The 14,786-nt window shown below is 39.4% G+C and overlaps 1 protein-coding gene across 1 annotated transcript; it reads right to left on the bottom strand.

Annotated features, from left to right (window-relative positions):
* Window positions 1-7,037: 7,037 nt before the first annotated feature.
* LOC134670468 (uncharacterized) lies at window positions 7,038-11,842 on the bottom strand. The gene is made up of 2 exons (XM_063528294.1): window positions 9,494-11,842; window positions 7,038-7,085 (listed from the first exon to the last, which is right to left on the bottom strand). Exons 1-2 carry the CDS (start codon window positions 11,270-11,272, stop codon window positions 7,038-7,040), a joined length of 1,827 nt encoding a protein of 608 aa, XP_063384364.1. The 5' UTR covers window positions 11,273-11,842.
* Window positions 11,843-14,786: the final 2,944 nt, after the last annotated feature.

The following is a 14,786-nucleotide window of genomic DNA, read 5'->3' as shown; positions in this document are numbered from 1 at the left end:
CACGCCTCCCAAAAGTCCGGGATCCCATGGTCCCGAGATGTGGAAAGGACAAACAAATAATAATAATAACCCCGCGGGGGCAGCTTGTGGCGAGCTGACGGTGAGTGGCGACACCGCGGACCCCTATTCCAGAGGGCACTTTCATCTGGCCCTCGCCTCTGTGCTTGCCTTGACCGGCCGGCCAGAGTGGAGTCGCAAGAGCGGGACCTATGCTCCAGGTTGGAAGTGTAAAATGTCATAACGCCGGCGGCCTGCTGAACGGATTACCGGGATCTGGCACACCGCAGACTCACCTCTCGACAACTTTACAGCCACTCCAAAGTGTTGCCCTGTTGTCGCACTGTCCGTGCGGCCATTGCGGGGCCCACTCAATGAGTTGGCGAGTCACCACCTGTCTTTAACAATATTGAGACTGATTGTCACGGCAGGTGTCCGCTAGTCTCATCCCATAGCCCGATATCCAGTCCATCCAACATTCAAATCAATAGCCTATGACCTTAGTTCCCATCGCAGCACAAAAGTGCTGCACTGCAATAGTCTTTGCACCTGGCGGGAACCATCTCCGGATGTATCATATTGTGCGCTCGGGGATGGTATCCGCCACGTGTATCCCTTGCTTTTAGATTAAATTGTCTTAAAGGGCCTCTGCGCTGTTGGCTTCGGCCCCACGCACGCCTCCCAAAAGTCCGGGACCCCATGGTCCCGAGATCCGGAAAGGACAAACAAATAATAATAAAATGCTTTATTGCACACTACAAAAGAAATGGTACAAAAGTATGAACAGGTACAAATATGTAGGTAACAACAGGCGGACTTATCGCTAAACAGCGATCTCTTCCAGACAACCTACCATAATGCAAAAAAAAATAAAAAAAGCAAAAAAAAAAACGGTCACCCATCCAAGTACTGACCACTCCCGACGTTGCTGACTTTGGTCAAAAATCACGTTTGTTGTATGGGAGCCCCATTTAAATCTTTATTTTATACTGTTTTTAGGGTTCCGTACCCAAAGGGTAAAACGGGACCCTATTACTAAGACTTCGCTGTCCGTCCGTCCGTCTGTCACCAGGCTGTATCACACGAACCGTGATAGCTAGACAGTTGAAATTTTCACAGATGATGTATTTCTGTTGCCGCTATTTGTTGTTATAACGGCAACAGAAATACATCATCTGTGAAAATTTCAACTGTCTAGCTATCACGGTTCGTGAGATACAGCCTGGTGACAGACGGACGGACGGACGGACGGACGGACGGACGGACGGACAGCGAAGTCTTAGTAATAGGGTCCCGTTTTACCCTTTGGGTACGGAACCCTAAAAACTATTACCTATGTGTATTTTTTTTTTCAAAATATTTGACAAAATATTAGGTCGGACAGACAGACAGACCCACGGTGATCCTATAAGGGTTTTATTTTTTCCTTTGAGGTACGGAACCCTAAAACTTTTTTTTTTAAATTCCTTTACTTGGAACATGTATTATTTATGAGAATTTTCTGCAAGTAGCACATTGATATTTACTTGTATAGAGGATTACTGTCATAGTAACTTTTGTAGTCACAGTAAATTTACTGCCATCTATCGACACACGATTAAAACTAAAATTAAAAATATTAAAAAATGAATACAAATATGGATAAATAAGTTTTTTTATATTTATTTATTATTTATATATGACTTTGATCCGTGTTCTTTCACTGATTTGTGTTAAAATTGTTAAATAACAAATGGTGTTGTGAACGCCATCTAGCCGAGTATAGGCCAAAGATGTGGCGCCATATACCTATTCGAGAATGACTTTTTCTTGATTACCAAGGCACGTTTTTTCCTTAGACTTTACCTATCTTATACGGAGTTACATATATCTTTGCTAGTAGGTAAATTCAATAATCGAAGAGCCTTAATGTTTCCTGCATTCTGTTGCATTTGCTTGCAACAAACTTACATAGTGGATGCATTATTGATAGCGTTTGACCTATATTTGTAGGCATAAAGAGTTCGTTATGTCCTCGCCACGTGTTTGGATTCTAGGTATCTACTGATAACTGCTTATAACATGTATCTTTTGATTAAATATTAAAATTATATCACAGCACCATCGTCGTCGTTCGTCGAACTAGGACCTCAAAACCAAAACGGCCGTTTTAACTTTGGACGCATAGATTGACGAATCCAGCACCATAAAAACTAGTTTGATGTTTTTAAAAGGTACTTAAATACACAATACAGTACGTAGCGGTCCCCTTTTTAAAATACCTGTCGTTAAATTTAAATAATCAAGATTAATTATCAGTGGCGCTAGTGTGCACGTCGATGGGCTCTTAATTGGTATTTTCACCGTATTTTTCATAAAATAGGACAACTTTGCCCACAGACAGACAGACAGGGGAGGCCTTTGCCCAGCAGTGGGACACAGTATAGGCTATAAAAAAAAGACAACTTTGATGTTCAAATTTTATTAAAATAGATTACTAAGTATAAAATTTAGATAAAATAAAATCATGAAATAGCATAATGGTTTCTGGGAATCCCAAATACAACAAAAACTAAAACGTATCAAACTAAGGTGTCACTTTCATACTCATTATCAGTATCGTAAGTAAGAAGACTAAGAAGCAACTAGCAATAACTTTTTATGACTACGTATTAATCAGGATTGTTGATATAGGTTGATTAAAAGTCCCCTTGATATCTTAGGTCAGCGTCAAATGAAACTACAATACCTATTGTTTAACTGGTTTCAAAGCAATTTAACCTCTATGGTCATTGTATTAGTGTCCTAATTTCAACGAACATTTTGTTAAGTTATGGCGTTATTTCATTAAGCAATCACTGATATCTAGTTTCTTCTTTAAAAGCAAGTTTTAAAAACCGACCAAGTGCGAGTCAGTCTCCCGCACGAAGGGTTCCGTAACATTACGCAAAATACGGCAAAAAATCATTGTATGAGAGCCCCACTTAAATATTTATTATATTATGTTTTAAGTATTTGTTGTTATAGTGGCAACAGAAATACATCATGTGAAAATTTCAACTGCCTAGCTATCACAGTTCATGAGATACAGCCTGATGACAGACAGACAGACGGACGGCGGAGTCTTGTCTTAGTAACAGGGCCCCGTTACGGAACCCTAAAGAGTATGAATCATAGTATGGAATTTAATTTATAACGTTATTATTTTACTGAGCAAGCTCTGATTATCAGGTGTACTGTCTTCTTTACATAAATCAGTTTTACAAATTAAATTAACGTAGTTTTTATTAAAAATGACAGATAAAGAAAGTTTTGTGTTATTTATTTTGTTTCTTTTAGTAATAGATAGGTGTGTTTGCGATGTGAAAAGTAGTTTAACTTTTGTTATTGATAATACCGCCTCGATGACAGACGATATAGATGCAGTGAAAGTGGGTGCAAATGCTATATTTGATACCGTGATGCGCTCAAACTCTTCGCATATTGAAGATTTTGTTTTGGTGACTTTTAACGATCCAAGTAAGTTCTCATACTACTAAACAATATTATTTAACTCACATTATAGACGGGTCTAACGCGAATTATATTCAATCACCTTGATTTACCGACGTTTCGACACAGGTTTCACTGGTCGTGGTCGCGGCTGACTGATGTCCCAGCAAAATGTCAAAACAGAGATTTGTGCATCTACCCGACGAAAAGTGTATGGAAAAGTTTGGGGTAGACATCACATTTTCAAACCACCCACCACACATAATGTTAATTATTGTCAATAGTCCGACACGAAACACTCACCGACATCGGGAATTGTGTCGGGTAGATGCACAAATCTCTGTTTTGACATTTTGCTGGGACATCAGTCAGCCGCGACCACGACCAGTGAAACCTGTGTCGGAATATTCGTCGACCGCCATATTGGTAACATCGCCTCGTGATTCATTTCTTTGTTTTTGCTCATTAGTGTTGTTTAAAGTGTAATATTGATAGCGTATTATGCAGTAAATTAATGTGGAAGTGTGCAGATAATGAAAAATTAATCATGAAACGCGTTTAACCACCATTCTGGCGTCAACGCCGGGTAGCCCACGAGGGTCCTTGTAAAGTCCAGCTATCACCTTACAAGAGCTCATAACCCTAATACCGAACAACGTCGTGCTCTACGAGCATTTGGTATTTCTACCTCTAACCGTGGCTGGCTAGAGCCCTAGAGGCCATAATTTGATAGTTTTATACCGTACACTGGCTAAAGTTTATTTATTACAAATAATATTAATTCGATCCCACGTGGGATCCACTTTGACGTTGGCGAAATCATCGACAGTATCGATGGAGCCATATTACCCAAAGATTGATTGAAACCTGTGTCGAAACGTCGGTAAATCAAGGTAATTGAATATAATTCGCGTTAGACCCGTCTATAATGTGAGTTAATATGTATTCAAAACGCGACAGTTTAAAATATTATAATATTATTTAAACTGATAGAGAAATGTTTGTTTATTACCCGTTTGAGACTGATCCTCGTCATATATTGACAGATTTGTCCACTAACCAGATTTGCCAGACAGTGATTACACAATAAGGTATACCTTACCTAGTACAAATACCTAAATAGCAAATTAAATCGAAAATACTGTATGAACAAATTACTATATTAAATGTTTAGATTGCCTACTCTTTAAAGACAAGTTAGCATGATTTGCAATTTAGCAATGTTGCGTGCGACTTTATACTCGACTTGAGGCCGCGCTTAACAATAGTCGCGCGCGACAACGCAGGTCATGCTAAACGATTTTAAACGAATCGATACTACGCTTTTTTATTTGTTCATGTTGTTATAGCAACCCAATTTCGGACAAAAACAAAAGATAGAAGTAAATTTAAGAAAGAACTCAGGGATATCACGTTGCACGGAAATCCCGACTGTCCCGAGATGGCAATGGCTGGCATCAAACAAGGGATTCAGAACAGCCGAGAAGGTTCCACGATATATGTGTTTACTGATGCTTCGGCCAAAGATTACGAGAAATACGGTGAAGTAGAAGCGCTGAGCCAGAAGATGGGATGTCAGGTAATATCACGATCATCATCATCACTTTAACATAGATTGGATCTGTCAAATTCTTAAAGGGGCCCACTGATTAACAGTCCGCCGGACGGTACCGGCCTGTCAGTTGTTCGGAACTGTCAAAATTTTGTTCTAACTGACAGGCCGATACCGTCCGGCGGACTGTTAATCAGTGGGCCCCTTAACAATTACACGATTACAGTGGCGTTTCATACTTTGTCAGAGCAAAGCAAAGAGAATAGAGTGTAATACGGAGTTATATAATATATTTGCTGCAAAGTCAGTGCAACGTTGCTTTATTTACTTTATATTATTATTTATATTGAAAACAGAAAGTATTATTATTTTTTGTTCAGCGGTGAGGTGGATAATGCCGGTTCAGTTGAGGCGAAGATAATTAAAACCGTCTTGTATAGTCACAAATAATTATATTATCAAAAGCACAAGTTACATATTTAGGTGTAATGTGAAGTATAAATTATTCTCGTTCCCATGGTAATATAATTCAAGGATAGAACAATACCATAGATAACTATGAAAAGGAATTAGTCTTCTGTTGGACTTGCCAACATGCTGGGGCGGGCCGAAACCTTCGCCTTAAATAATAATAAGTCCATAATTTGCTACTAAAATAGGTATAACCTCATTACCCAGCATCATGGTATAATCCAATTAAAGAAACTTATGTTTACAATGAAAGCTAAACAATAAAGAGTAACATCTTATTAAACGTTATTCAAATCCTACAGAAAAAACAAGAGAAAATCAATATTATTGAGATCATCCTAAGAAATATTACCTAAATAACAACAAATACAACGCATATGTTGATAAACGCAAGAAAGAGAACTAAATGTACTCTCTTTAACTTCTAAGTAGTGTTAACAAAGCAGCAGTTTACCTGCAAACACTTAAGAGTTATAATCAAAGAAACAAGAACCTTGTCAAACTATAAACTTAGCTTACACACATATTTAGACATACCTAGTGTCCAAACTTAAAGGTGTATTAAAAACACAATGCATAAAAGCTTACTTATACAATAGAAAACTATTCAATGGGTAACACAGCAAAACCGCTTAAAGATCGTTTGTACACCTTTTTATTAGGTGCCAAGAGGTCTACAACGCGTACCTTATTATCATCACCAGGATATACTTTAACAATTCTGGCCATGGGCCATGTCATGGGGGGAGAGTTAGGCTCTCTCATAATAACTAACGAACCAACTTTAACATTTGGTTGGCTATCGCGCCACTTGGGACGACATTGTAATACATTCAAATAATACTTATGCCATACCTTCCAAAAGTGGCCTTTAACCTTGTTACAGATCTCCCAGAACTTTAATCTATTATTAGGTAACTCGGCCAAGTCCGCTTCCGGGAAGGATGTCATAGAAGTACCAATCAGAAAGTGGCCAGGCGTAAGGTAGCTGTAATCGTTAATATCGTCAGCAGTTACAGGCAAAAGTGGCCTAGAATTCAGGGTCCCTTCAATTTGACATAAAATAGTATTAAGTTGTTCATACGTCAGTACATAAGCCTGCAATATACGCTTTAAGTGGTACTTAGTACTTTTAACAGCAGCTTCGGCAAGACCAGCAAACACTGGTGAATAGCTTGGCACAAAGTGAAAGGCAATACGTTGCTGTGCCGCATAGGATTGCACCAGAGTCTGATGATCCTGTGATGCATTTAAATTGTACAGCTCAGCTAATTGGTTCTTTGCCCCCTTAAAGCATCCACCATTGTCACAAAATACGTCGGTCGGAAGGCCTCTTCGCGCTATGAATCGCTTGAAACATGCAAGGAAAGCATCAGTGGTTAAGTCTGAAGAGAGCTCCAGATGTATAGCCTTTGTCACAAAACAAACAAATACGCATATATAGCCCTTTGTCTGTAAAGCTCTTCTTACGCGAGAATTCTTTACTGCTATTGGACCTGCAAAGTCGATGCCGACTTTTTGGAATGCTCGGCAGGCCGTGACTCTTTCAGGTGGCAAAGAACCCATCAGCTGTTTTGCACACTGAGCTTTCATTCTGAAACAAGGTAAGCATTTGTTAACTATACTTTTTACATAGCTAAGACCATTTACAATCCAATATTTATCATTTAAGCTTGACAATAATAACTTGGGCGGAGAATGTAGCAGCCTAAGGTGCTCGTGCTTTACAATAAGCTTTGTTATGCGAGATTCCCTTGGTAGTATTACAGGATGTCTTTGTGAGTATGACACATTTGCGTTTTTTATTCTGCCACCAACTCTCAGCAAACCATGATTGTCAAGAAAAGGATGTAAGGAGTTGAGCGAACCTTTAACATTATCTAAGTTAGCCTTGAGACTGTCAATTTCATGTTTAAAGTAAATGCCTTGCTCACGTTTTATAATCTGAAGTAAAGCTAATTGAAGCTCCTTAGCGGAGAGATACTCAAGATTATTTGTGTCATTAGTTTTTAAATTAGAGCAAAACCTCATTATATAGGCCATTACCCTTACCATTTTGTTGAGATCAGAAAACCTTTCTAAGAAATCGTAAGGATCTGATCCTTTTTGGGTAACTAACGTCACCTTGGCACTAGAGGGCGCCTTTTTCAATTCAGGTAGGTCATCGATTGTAGGAGGGTTAAGCTTATCATTAAAATTATAGTTACCTTCCTGTAGAAAGCTTGGGCCGTGCAGCCACATGGGTATGTGACGCAGCTCATCTGGATCTGTACCTCTGCTCAAGCAGTCGCTCGGATTTTCTCCACTGGGTACATACAGCCAGCGCCATCTATCTGTGAGATCTCGAATCAACCTGACCCGATTGGCAACAAAAGCTTGGAGCCTTAAAGGCTCTGTTTTCACCCATGGTAGCGCAATTTGCGAATCAGAAAACAGATATACATCTTGTATATTTAATTGCGATTTTAGCGATTCATAAACTCGAGCGATTAGTTTAGATAATAGTAGCATGGCACACAGTTCTAAGCGAGCTTTGGTGAGCGTATCCTTATTGCGGGGGTTGATTCGAGATTTAGCACAAAGTAATGAAAGTGAAGCATTACCGTGTTCGTCGACCACCCGAAGATACACACAACAGCCGTAACCAGTCGTGCTACATGCATCAGCAAAACCTATCAATTGCAATGCAGAAGCATTGGAGGGAATATGCAGGTTCCTATTAATAGTGAAGGGTTCCATTTGAGATAATTTGGAAGCAAATGAAGACCACTCCTGAAGCAGCATAGCTGAAGGAACCTCATTCCAACCTATTTTTACAGCATATATTTTTTGCATGAAAGCCTTTGCCTTCATGATAATTGGCGCTATAAAACCTAGCGGATCATAAAATTTCGAAATATAGCTTAATATTTCTTTTTTGGTAGGTTTTTCCTTTTTAAAGGCCTCGGGGCAAGAAAAAACAAAGACATCGTCTCGCATATTCAGTTTTAAACCTAACGTCTTTAAATATAAATTATCTTTCTGGAAGTCTAAGTCATCAAACTGCCGTTTATCGTTGGGAATGCCCTCTAAGACTCTCTGATCATTAGATGCCCACTTGTGTGTATTGAAACTACCCTTACTTAACAACTCCCTTAATTGCGATTTGGCTTCCATCATAACCTTTAAATCGGAGTTTGAAAAACACATATCATCTACATAGGTGCAATTTCTTAATATATAAGCTGCAAGTGGGAAATCACTTTCAAACCTATCTGCTAGCTCTAGTAAGCATCGAGTGCTTAAATATGTACTACTCTTTTGCCCATAGGTAACAGTATCTAGCTGTATGCATTTTAGAGGCTCATCGGGATTGCTTCTCCACAATATATTTTGCAATTTGGCATGCATCGGATTAACATCAACACATCGAAACATGCGTCGTATGTCTGTGGAGAAGGTATAGTTGCCTAATCGGAACAAAAGCATTATATCAAACAACTCTTTCTGTACCGGAGGTCCGTTAAGCAAAATGTCATTGAGCGATACCTTTTTGTTAGTTTGCAAAGAACAGTCAAAGACTACCCGGGTACGTGTAGTTTTGCTAGAGTCATTAATTACAGCATGATGGGATGCAAAGTATAGAGGATCATTCTCAAAATCCAATTGATTGAAGTCAATATAGTGCCCATGCTTCAAGTCTACATATTCATTGATGAACTTTTCATAATCTGATAGCAAATTTATATTTTTGTGCAATCTTTTTTCGAGGTTAAGGAACCTATAATAAGCCATATCAAAAGAGCTACCAAGCACATCATTGACCTCATTCAAAGGAACTTTCAAAGGCAAGTCAACCTGAAACTTGTTATTTTCTAACACCGTTGTGCTCTTAAAAGTATCTTCACACATTTGATGCTCTGACATGCGTTCACAAAAGGTTTCAGGTATGCTCTCTACATTCCAAAATCTTTGTAGACTGTCATTAAGACTTGAGTCACATTGTGTACATAAAAGCGTTACCTTACTTTTGTCACTGGTTTGTTGTCGTGGTAAACCCCCACCTATGATGTAGCCAAACTTTGTATTTACAACCGTCGGGTGTGGACTGGCTGGGTCTTCAACAGGCTGCGCAGACCGCTCCTGCTGACCCAGAACTGGCTCCAGAAGGAGGACCTGGAAAAATATGTCAGCACCTAGAAGTAAATTGATCTCAGACGGCTGATGGAAATCAGCATCAGACAGAGTGATCCCATCAGGTATACTAAAAGCGTCCAATTTGATCGCATTTTGTGGCAGCTGGCATGTAATTTTTTCCATTACATTGCAATTCGCAGTGACTCGGTAAGGCATGGTCAAAGAATACACATCTAAAGGTATAGAATACTGTGTATCAGTACTTTTTCCACCAGCACCAATTATGTTGCTGTTGTCCTTGCTTGGGGTCAATCCTAAAACATTTATTAATTTAGTGGTGGCTAAAGAGCTTTGTGAACAACAATCTAAAAGAGCTTTCACATGAACCTCACTACCTGTCCGTGAATATAACTTCACTCTGACTGTGGGTAATAGTACCCCATTATGCCCCAAGTTTGATATTAAAGAAACTTGGGGTTGGTTAGCCGAGTCCGGATGCAGTAAGGTATTATGAGCCTGTTTGCAAGTACTGCACCGGAAATGAAAGCGGCACTTTCCATTGTGTTTGTTTAGACAGACAGAGCATAGGTCATTATTTTTGCTGAAAGCTATCCTTTCACTACTAGTAAGCATTTTAAATTTGCTACAGTCAAATAGTCGGTGATTGGACTTACAATAACTGCAGGCAGGCGAGACGGTCGCTGTCACATTTACCACTGCCTTGTGGTGAGACTTCCCGGGTGTGGGCGACGGCTCAGCATTCTCCAGTGCCAAGGCGCGTTTCTCCAAGTACAGCAGGAACTCGGTGACTGTGGGCTCCTCAGTGTCATCACGCTCCAATTGGTATGCCCGTGACGTGTAGATGTCTAATTTACGGTACAAAATAGCCAATATAATAGGATTCCAATTATCTGTACTTACATTTAAATTCTTTAATGCAGATAAAGATTGTTTAATGCATGACACAAACTGTCTTAAATTTGCAGGGTTAGATTTGACCAAGGCATTTATATCAAGCAAGGAATTAATGTGTTCATTTACAATTTTGAACTTATGGTTATACCTCTCCTCTAAAAGCTTAAGAGCCTCCTCGTAGCTGCCTTCAGCTAGAGGCAGGTTCTTAATCAAGTCAAAGGGTTCATTTGCGAGAAATGAGCGCAAATAGTACAATTTTTGGACATTGTCAATTGATCTATCGTTGTGTATTATTGCCTTAAACAAGTTAATAAAACCTGTATATTCACTATACTTACCAGTGAAAGTTTCAACTTTTATAGTAGGCAGTTTAGCCTTTTTGCAGGAAGACGCGGGAGCGTCAGACGAGGGCGCATCAGACGAGGACGACTTGTTTTTTATAGCCTCATTGAGGATAGTGAGAATGTTGTAGTATTTTGCCTCATAGTCCTCCACATCCTCCGCGTCCGCTTCGTCTAAGGCTAAAATCTCCTTATTACATTGCTCGTAATCTTTGAATAACTCTTCTATCCTGGCGCGCTTCGTTTCCAAGTCAGAAATTGCACTAAGGCCAACATCATTCTCATTATTGCTAAAGTTGAAGAGACGAGTGATTGAGGCCTTGGTGTAACCTCTTGCAGCTCGCAACCTCCTCAAGTCTTCAGATGCCATTATTGGTGATTGCGACTTAAAGGAGTTAAAGAACCACATAAACTTTAGGTATAGTGTAAACTACTTAACATAGGCACAAGCTTCACTCCCTACAATGACCAGTAAAGTTCAACCATGAAATGTGTTTTAAAGTATTCGTTAGTTGACAGCATTGACAACCCAATGCTGCAATGGCGGCTAATATGAAAAATTATTTTTTTCGCGACGAATGACGAATGACATTTCGACGAATTACATAATTAAAATTGTAAATATTTTGTAAAAACTTGCGCGATGCGAGGAATGTAGATTCTCGATGTGTAGAAGCGAAGAACCAACGTGATGCTCGATGCGACGAATATAAGTTTCGCGACACACGCGCGTTTTTGCTTGAAATGTAGATCCACGATGACCACGATGAATTTGAAGCGTGGGGTGTGCGTGGGACCGACGATATGCGCGATGCGACGAGTATGTTTGCGTCGCATGCGAATCTTTGCGTGAACAGTTGCACGAATATATGACGATGAATGTATGCAGCGAATAGGTATTGCACCCCTATTGTTTCGCGCCGCTTGCGTACTTCTTTTTAAAAGCGTGAATATTCTTGCACGAAGAAGCCGATGGATCGGTGACCATTTATCGCAAGCCGGAATTTTCTATCTTCGTCCTTTCTTCTCTCTCGAAGGACCAATGTTCAGCGGTGAGGTGGATAATGCCGGTTCAGTTGAGGCGAAGATAATTAAAACCGTCTTGTATAGTCACAAATAATTATATTATCAAAAGCACAAGTTACATATTTAGGTGTAATGTGAAGTATAAATTATTCTCGTTCCCATGGTAATATAATTCAAGGATAGAACAATACCATAGATAACTATGAAAAGGAATTAGTCTTCTGTTGGACTTGCCAACATTTTTTACTTTACTTTTTGTGTGTCAAATCATTTTTATACCTAATTCAAGAAGTGAAAAAGTCATTTTATGGCTTACAAACAGGCAGTGTAATGTACTTAAATAAGTACGAATTAATCATTAATTAAAGGCGACTGAAAAATGTAGGTGCGAATGGATATCGTCTCATATTTAGAAAATTTGGATTTCGCGCATTTTTCTACTGACAAGATTTGCTTGACCATCTATAACTTATTTACAGATAGTATTTGTTCTAACCGGCATTTGTTACGGTAACAAGAAGGCGCCACAGTACGTGGTGTATAACAAACTCGCCAAAGCTACGAATGGGCAGGTGTTTCACTTACAAAAAAGTGAAATCGGTGAGGTGAGCAATATTTTCCAACAAGTAGGTACTGTAAAATGTGCCTACTTTGCTACAAGATTCGTCATTTTTTTTAAATTATAATGTTGTGGTAGGGTAGACCGATCGCTAGTATTTTGTCATAATTTCAGATTTAATTATAATTTTGTCATAATTTCAGATTCTGAAGTACGTTCAAAATACGATAGAGAACCGCAAGAATATACTGACAAGTAAAACATTTCCCGCAGGTTATGGCAAGTTTGACGTAAGTATTGTATGAGGCCAAAATTTTGCGTCAAGGTATACTACTCATAGAGTTAGACCAAGAAAAATCTGCAGCGATTTTGATAGCCCACGCAATGCAAGTTAATACGTCATTATTTCATAGACATGTGACGTTTAAAATAACACTTGCACGGCGTGGCCTGTCAAAATTGCTGCAGACTTTTCTTAATCTAGCTCTATGAACAGAAGAATTAAAATTTACCATGGGGTTTACGTTAGACTGTAAATTATTAATTTTTTTGGTTCAATTAAGTACTAACACAACAAACAAAACACTTGCAAAAATCGGTAGGGTAGACCGAGGTAAGTTAAAACGGAGGTAAGTTGAAACAAGGACAATTTTGCGGTATTTTGAGGCAATTAAGGACGCATCTTGAGACAAGGACGCACATTGAAGGACCAGCGGACGGTGTGACGAGGCTAAACATCGTTTTATCCAGCTCGATAACACTTATTATATAGATGTCTCAAAATTGAAGTTGTTTCACTCACCTCGATCTCCCCTACTTTCATAGAGAAAAAAAAAACATAAATTGCTCACTCCATAGGTACATCAGTAGGTGGTACCAAAAAGACTAATATTTTCATAGTGGACATACCTATAGCATCCAGTAGCGAAATTATCGGTACTGCTAAGTAGCAGTAGTAGTACTGTCAAGATAGATGTAGCACCGACCGGAAAGTCTTGTTGAGCATTAGACTTTCCGGTCGGTGCTACAAGTCGGTATCTTTTTATTTTACCAAAACTGATGTATGGAGTGATGGCCCAGTTAAATTAAGGGTTTCACCTCGGAATGAGAGATAATAAGCTTGTCTTACTATATTTGTCTATGGTAGTATTGACACTTTCTGAGCGTATGCCTTGTAATTTTATTTTTCAGGTACCCATAGACGGAGATACGAAAGAACTTGTCATTGCTGTATCAGGCGAGCGTCCGTCGGTTAGCGTGACCGATTCCAAGGGCACTATGTGGCCTACTACAGATATCACCAGACTTAGTGAGATTGCGGTAAGCTTTAGTGAATCATCATTATGAATTACACCGACACACACCCTACACACGCACACGCACACCCCCGACACACACACACACACACACACACCCGACTCACACATACATACACACACACACACACACACACACACACACACACACACACACACACACACACACCCGACAGACACACACACACACACACACACACACACACACACACACACACACACACACACACACACACCAAAACCCACCTGCAAAATACCGCCTGATTCAGCCATATTTGCCAAAAATATCAGCATATTTGCTTTGATATAACAGAGACAAATATTCCTTTATAGGTGGTGAAGGTAGCAGGCGTGACACCTGGTCTCTATACAGTGGAAGTGGGCAGTAAAAGCGAGACCCATGTAGTCGTATCTGGGACCACCTCAGTACACTTCCAGCATGGATTTTCGACTATCAGCCCTTCAGATATCAAGGATACTGTAACGCGGCCAGTTCCGGGTATACGACACATGAAATTCTAATTCCTTTCTTAAATTTCTAGATGGGTTCCGCAAAAACTTAAGTCACTAAAACCTAACGCAACCCTACTCAGGAAGTATCTCCCTCTTCCAAAATCCAGATAATTATAACTAGGTATGCCTGTGTGTAAAAAAAATTAACAATTTTTTTAGGTGTAAAATCCCACCTCTCTATAAAATTATCAACTGAAGGTGGAAACTTGGAGCTACAAAGTGTTCAGATATTAGACATGAATGACAATATGATCTCAGAAACACCACTAAAACTCGTAAATAAAACTGAACAGTTTTACACCACTGCGCAGATTATGCCACCAGATGACATGTTCAAAGTCGCGGTAAGATAATATTTGCATCAATTGAAAAGTCTACTGTGAACGTCCCAAATCCCAATGTTTGATCTTAATTCCAGCAATTGACACCCAGTTTGTCAGCACTAAATTAGAGATACCAACTAATGACACAATTTTGACCACTGGATTGACATTATTATCGTAACTGGG

This window comes from Cydia fagiglandana, chromosome 14 (assembly GCF_963556715.1).
Source record: "Cydia fagiglandana chromosome 14, ilCydFagi1.1, whole genome shotgun sequence".
In the NCBI taxonomy this organism is placed as follows: domain Eukaryota; kingdom Metazoa; phylum Arthropoda; class Insecta; order Lepidoptera; family Tortricidae; genus Cydia; species Cydia fagiglandana.
Note: the sequence above shows the minus strand (reverse complement) of the source record. Positions and strands in the feature narration are given on the sequence as shown.

Bases quoted from the DNA above. Each gene is read 5' to 3' on its own strand.
- LOC134670468 (XM_063528294.1), bottom strand. From the start codon at position 11,272: ATGTGGTTCTTTAACTCCTTTAAGTCGCAATCACCAATAATGGCATCT. The intron at 7,086-9,493 runs GTAACGCTTTTA...ACCTTGTTTCAG, and splicing joins AAACCAGTGACAAAAGTAAG to AATGAAAGCTCAGTGTGCAA.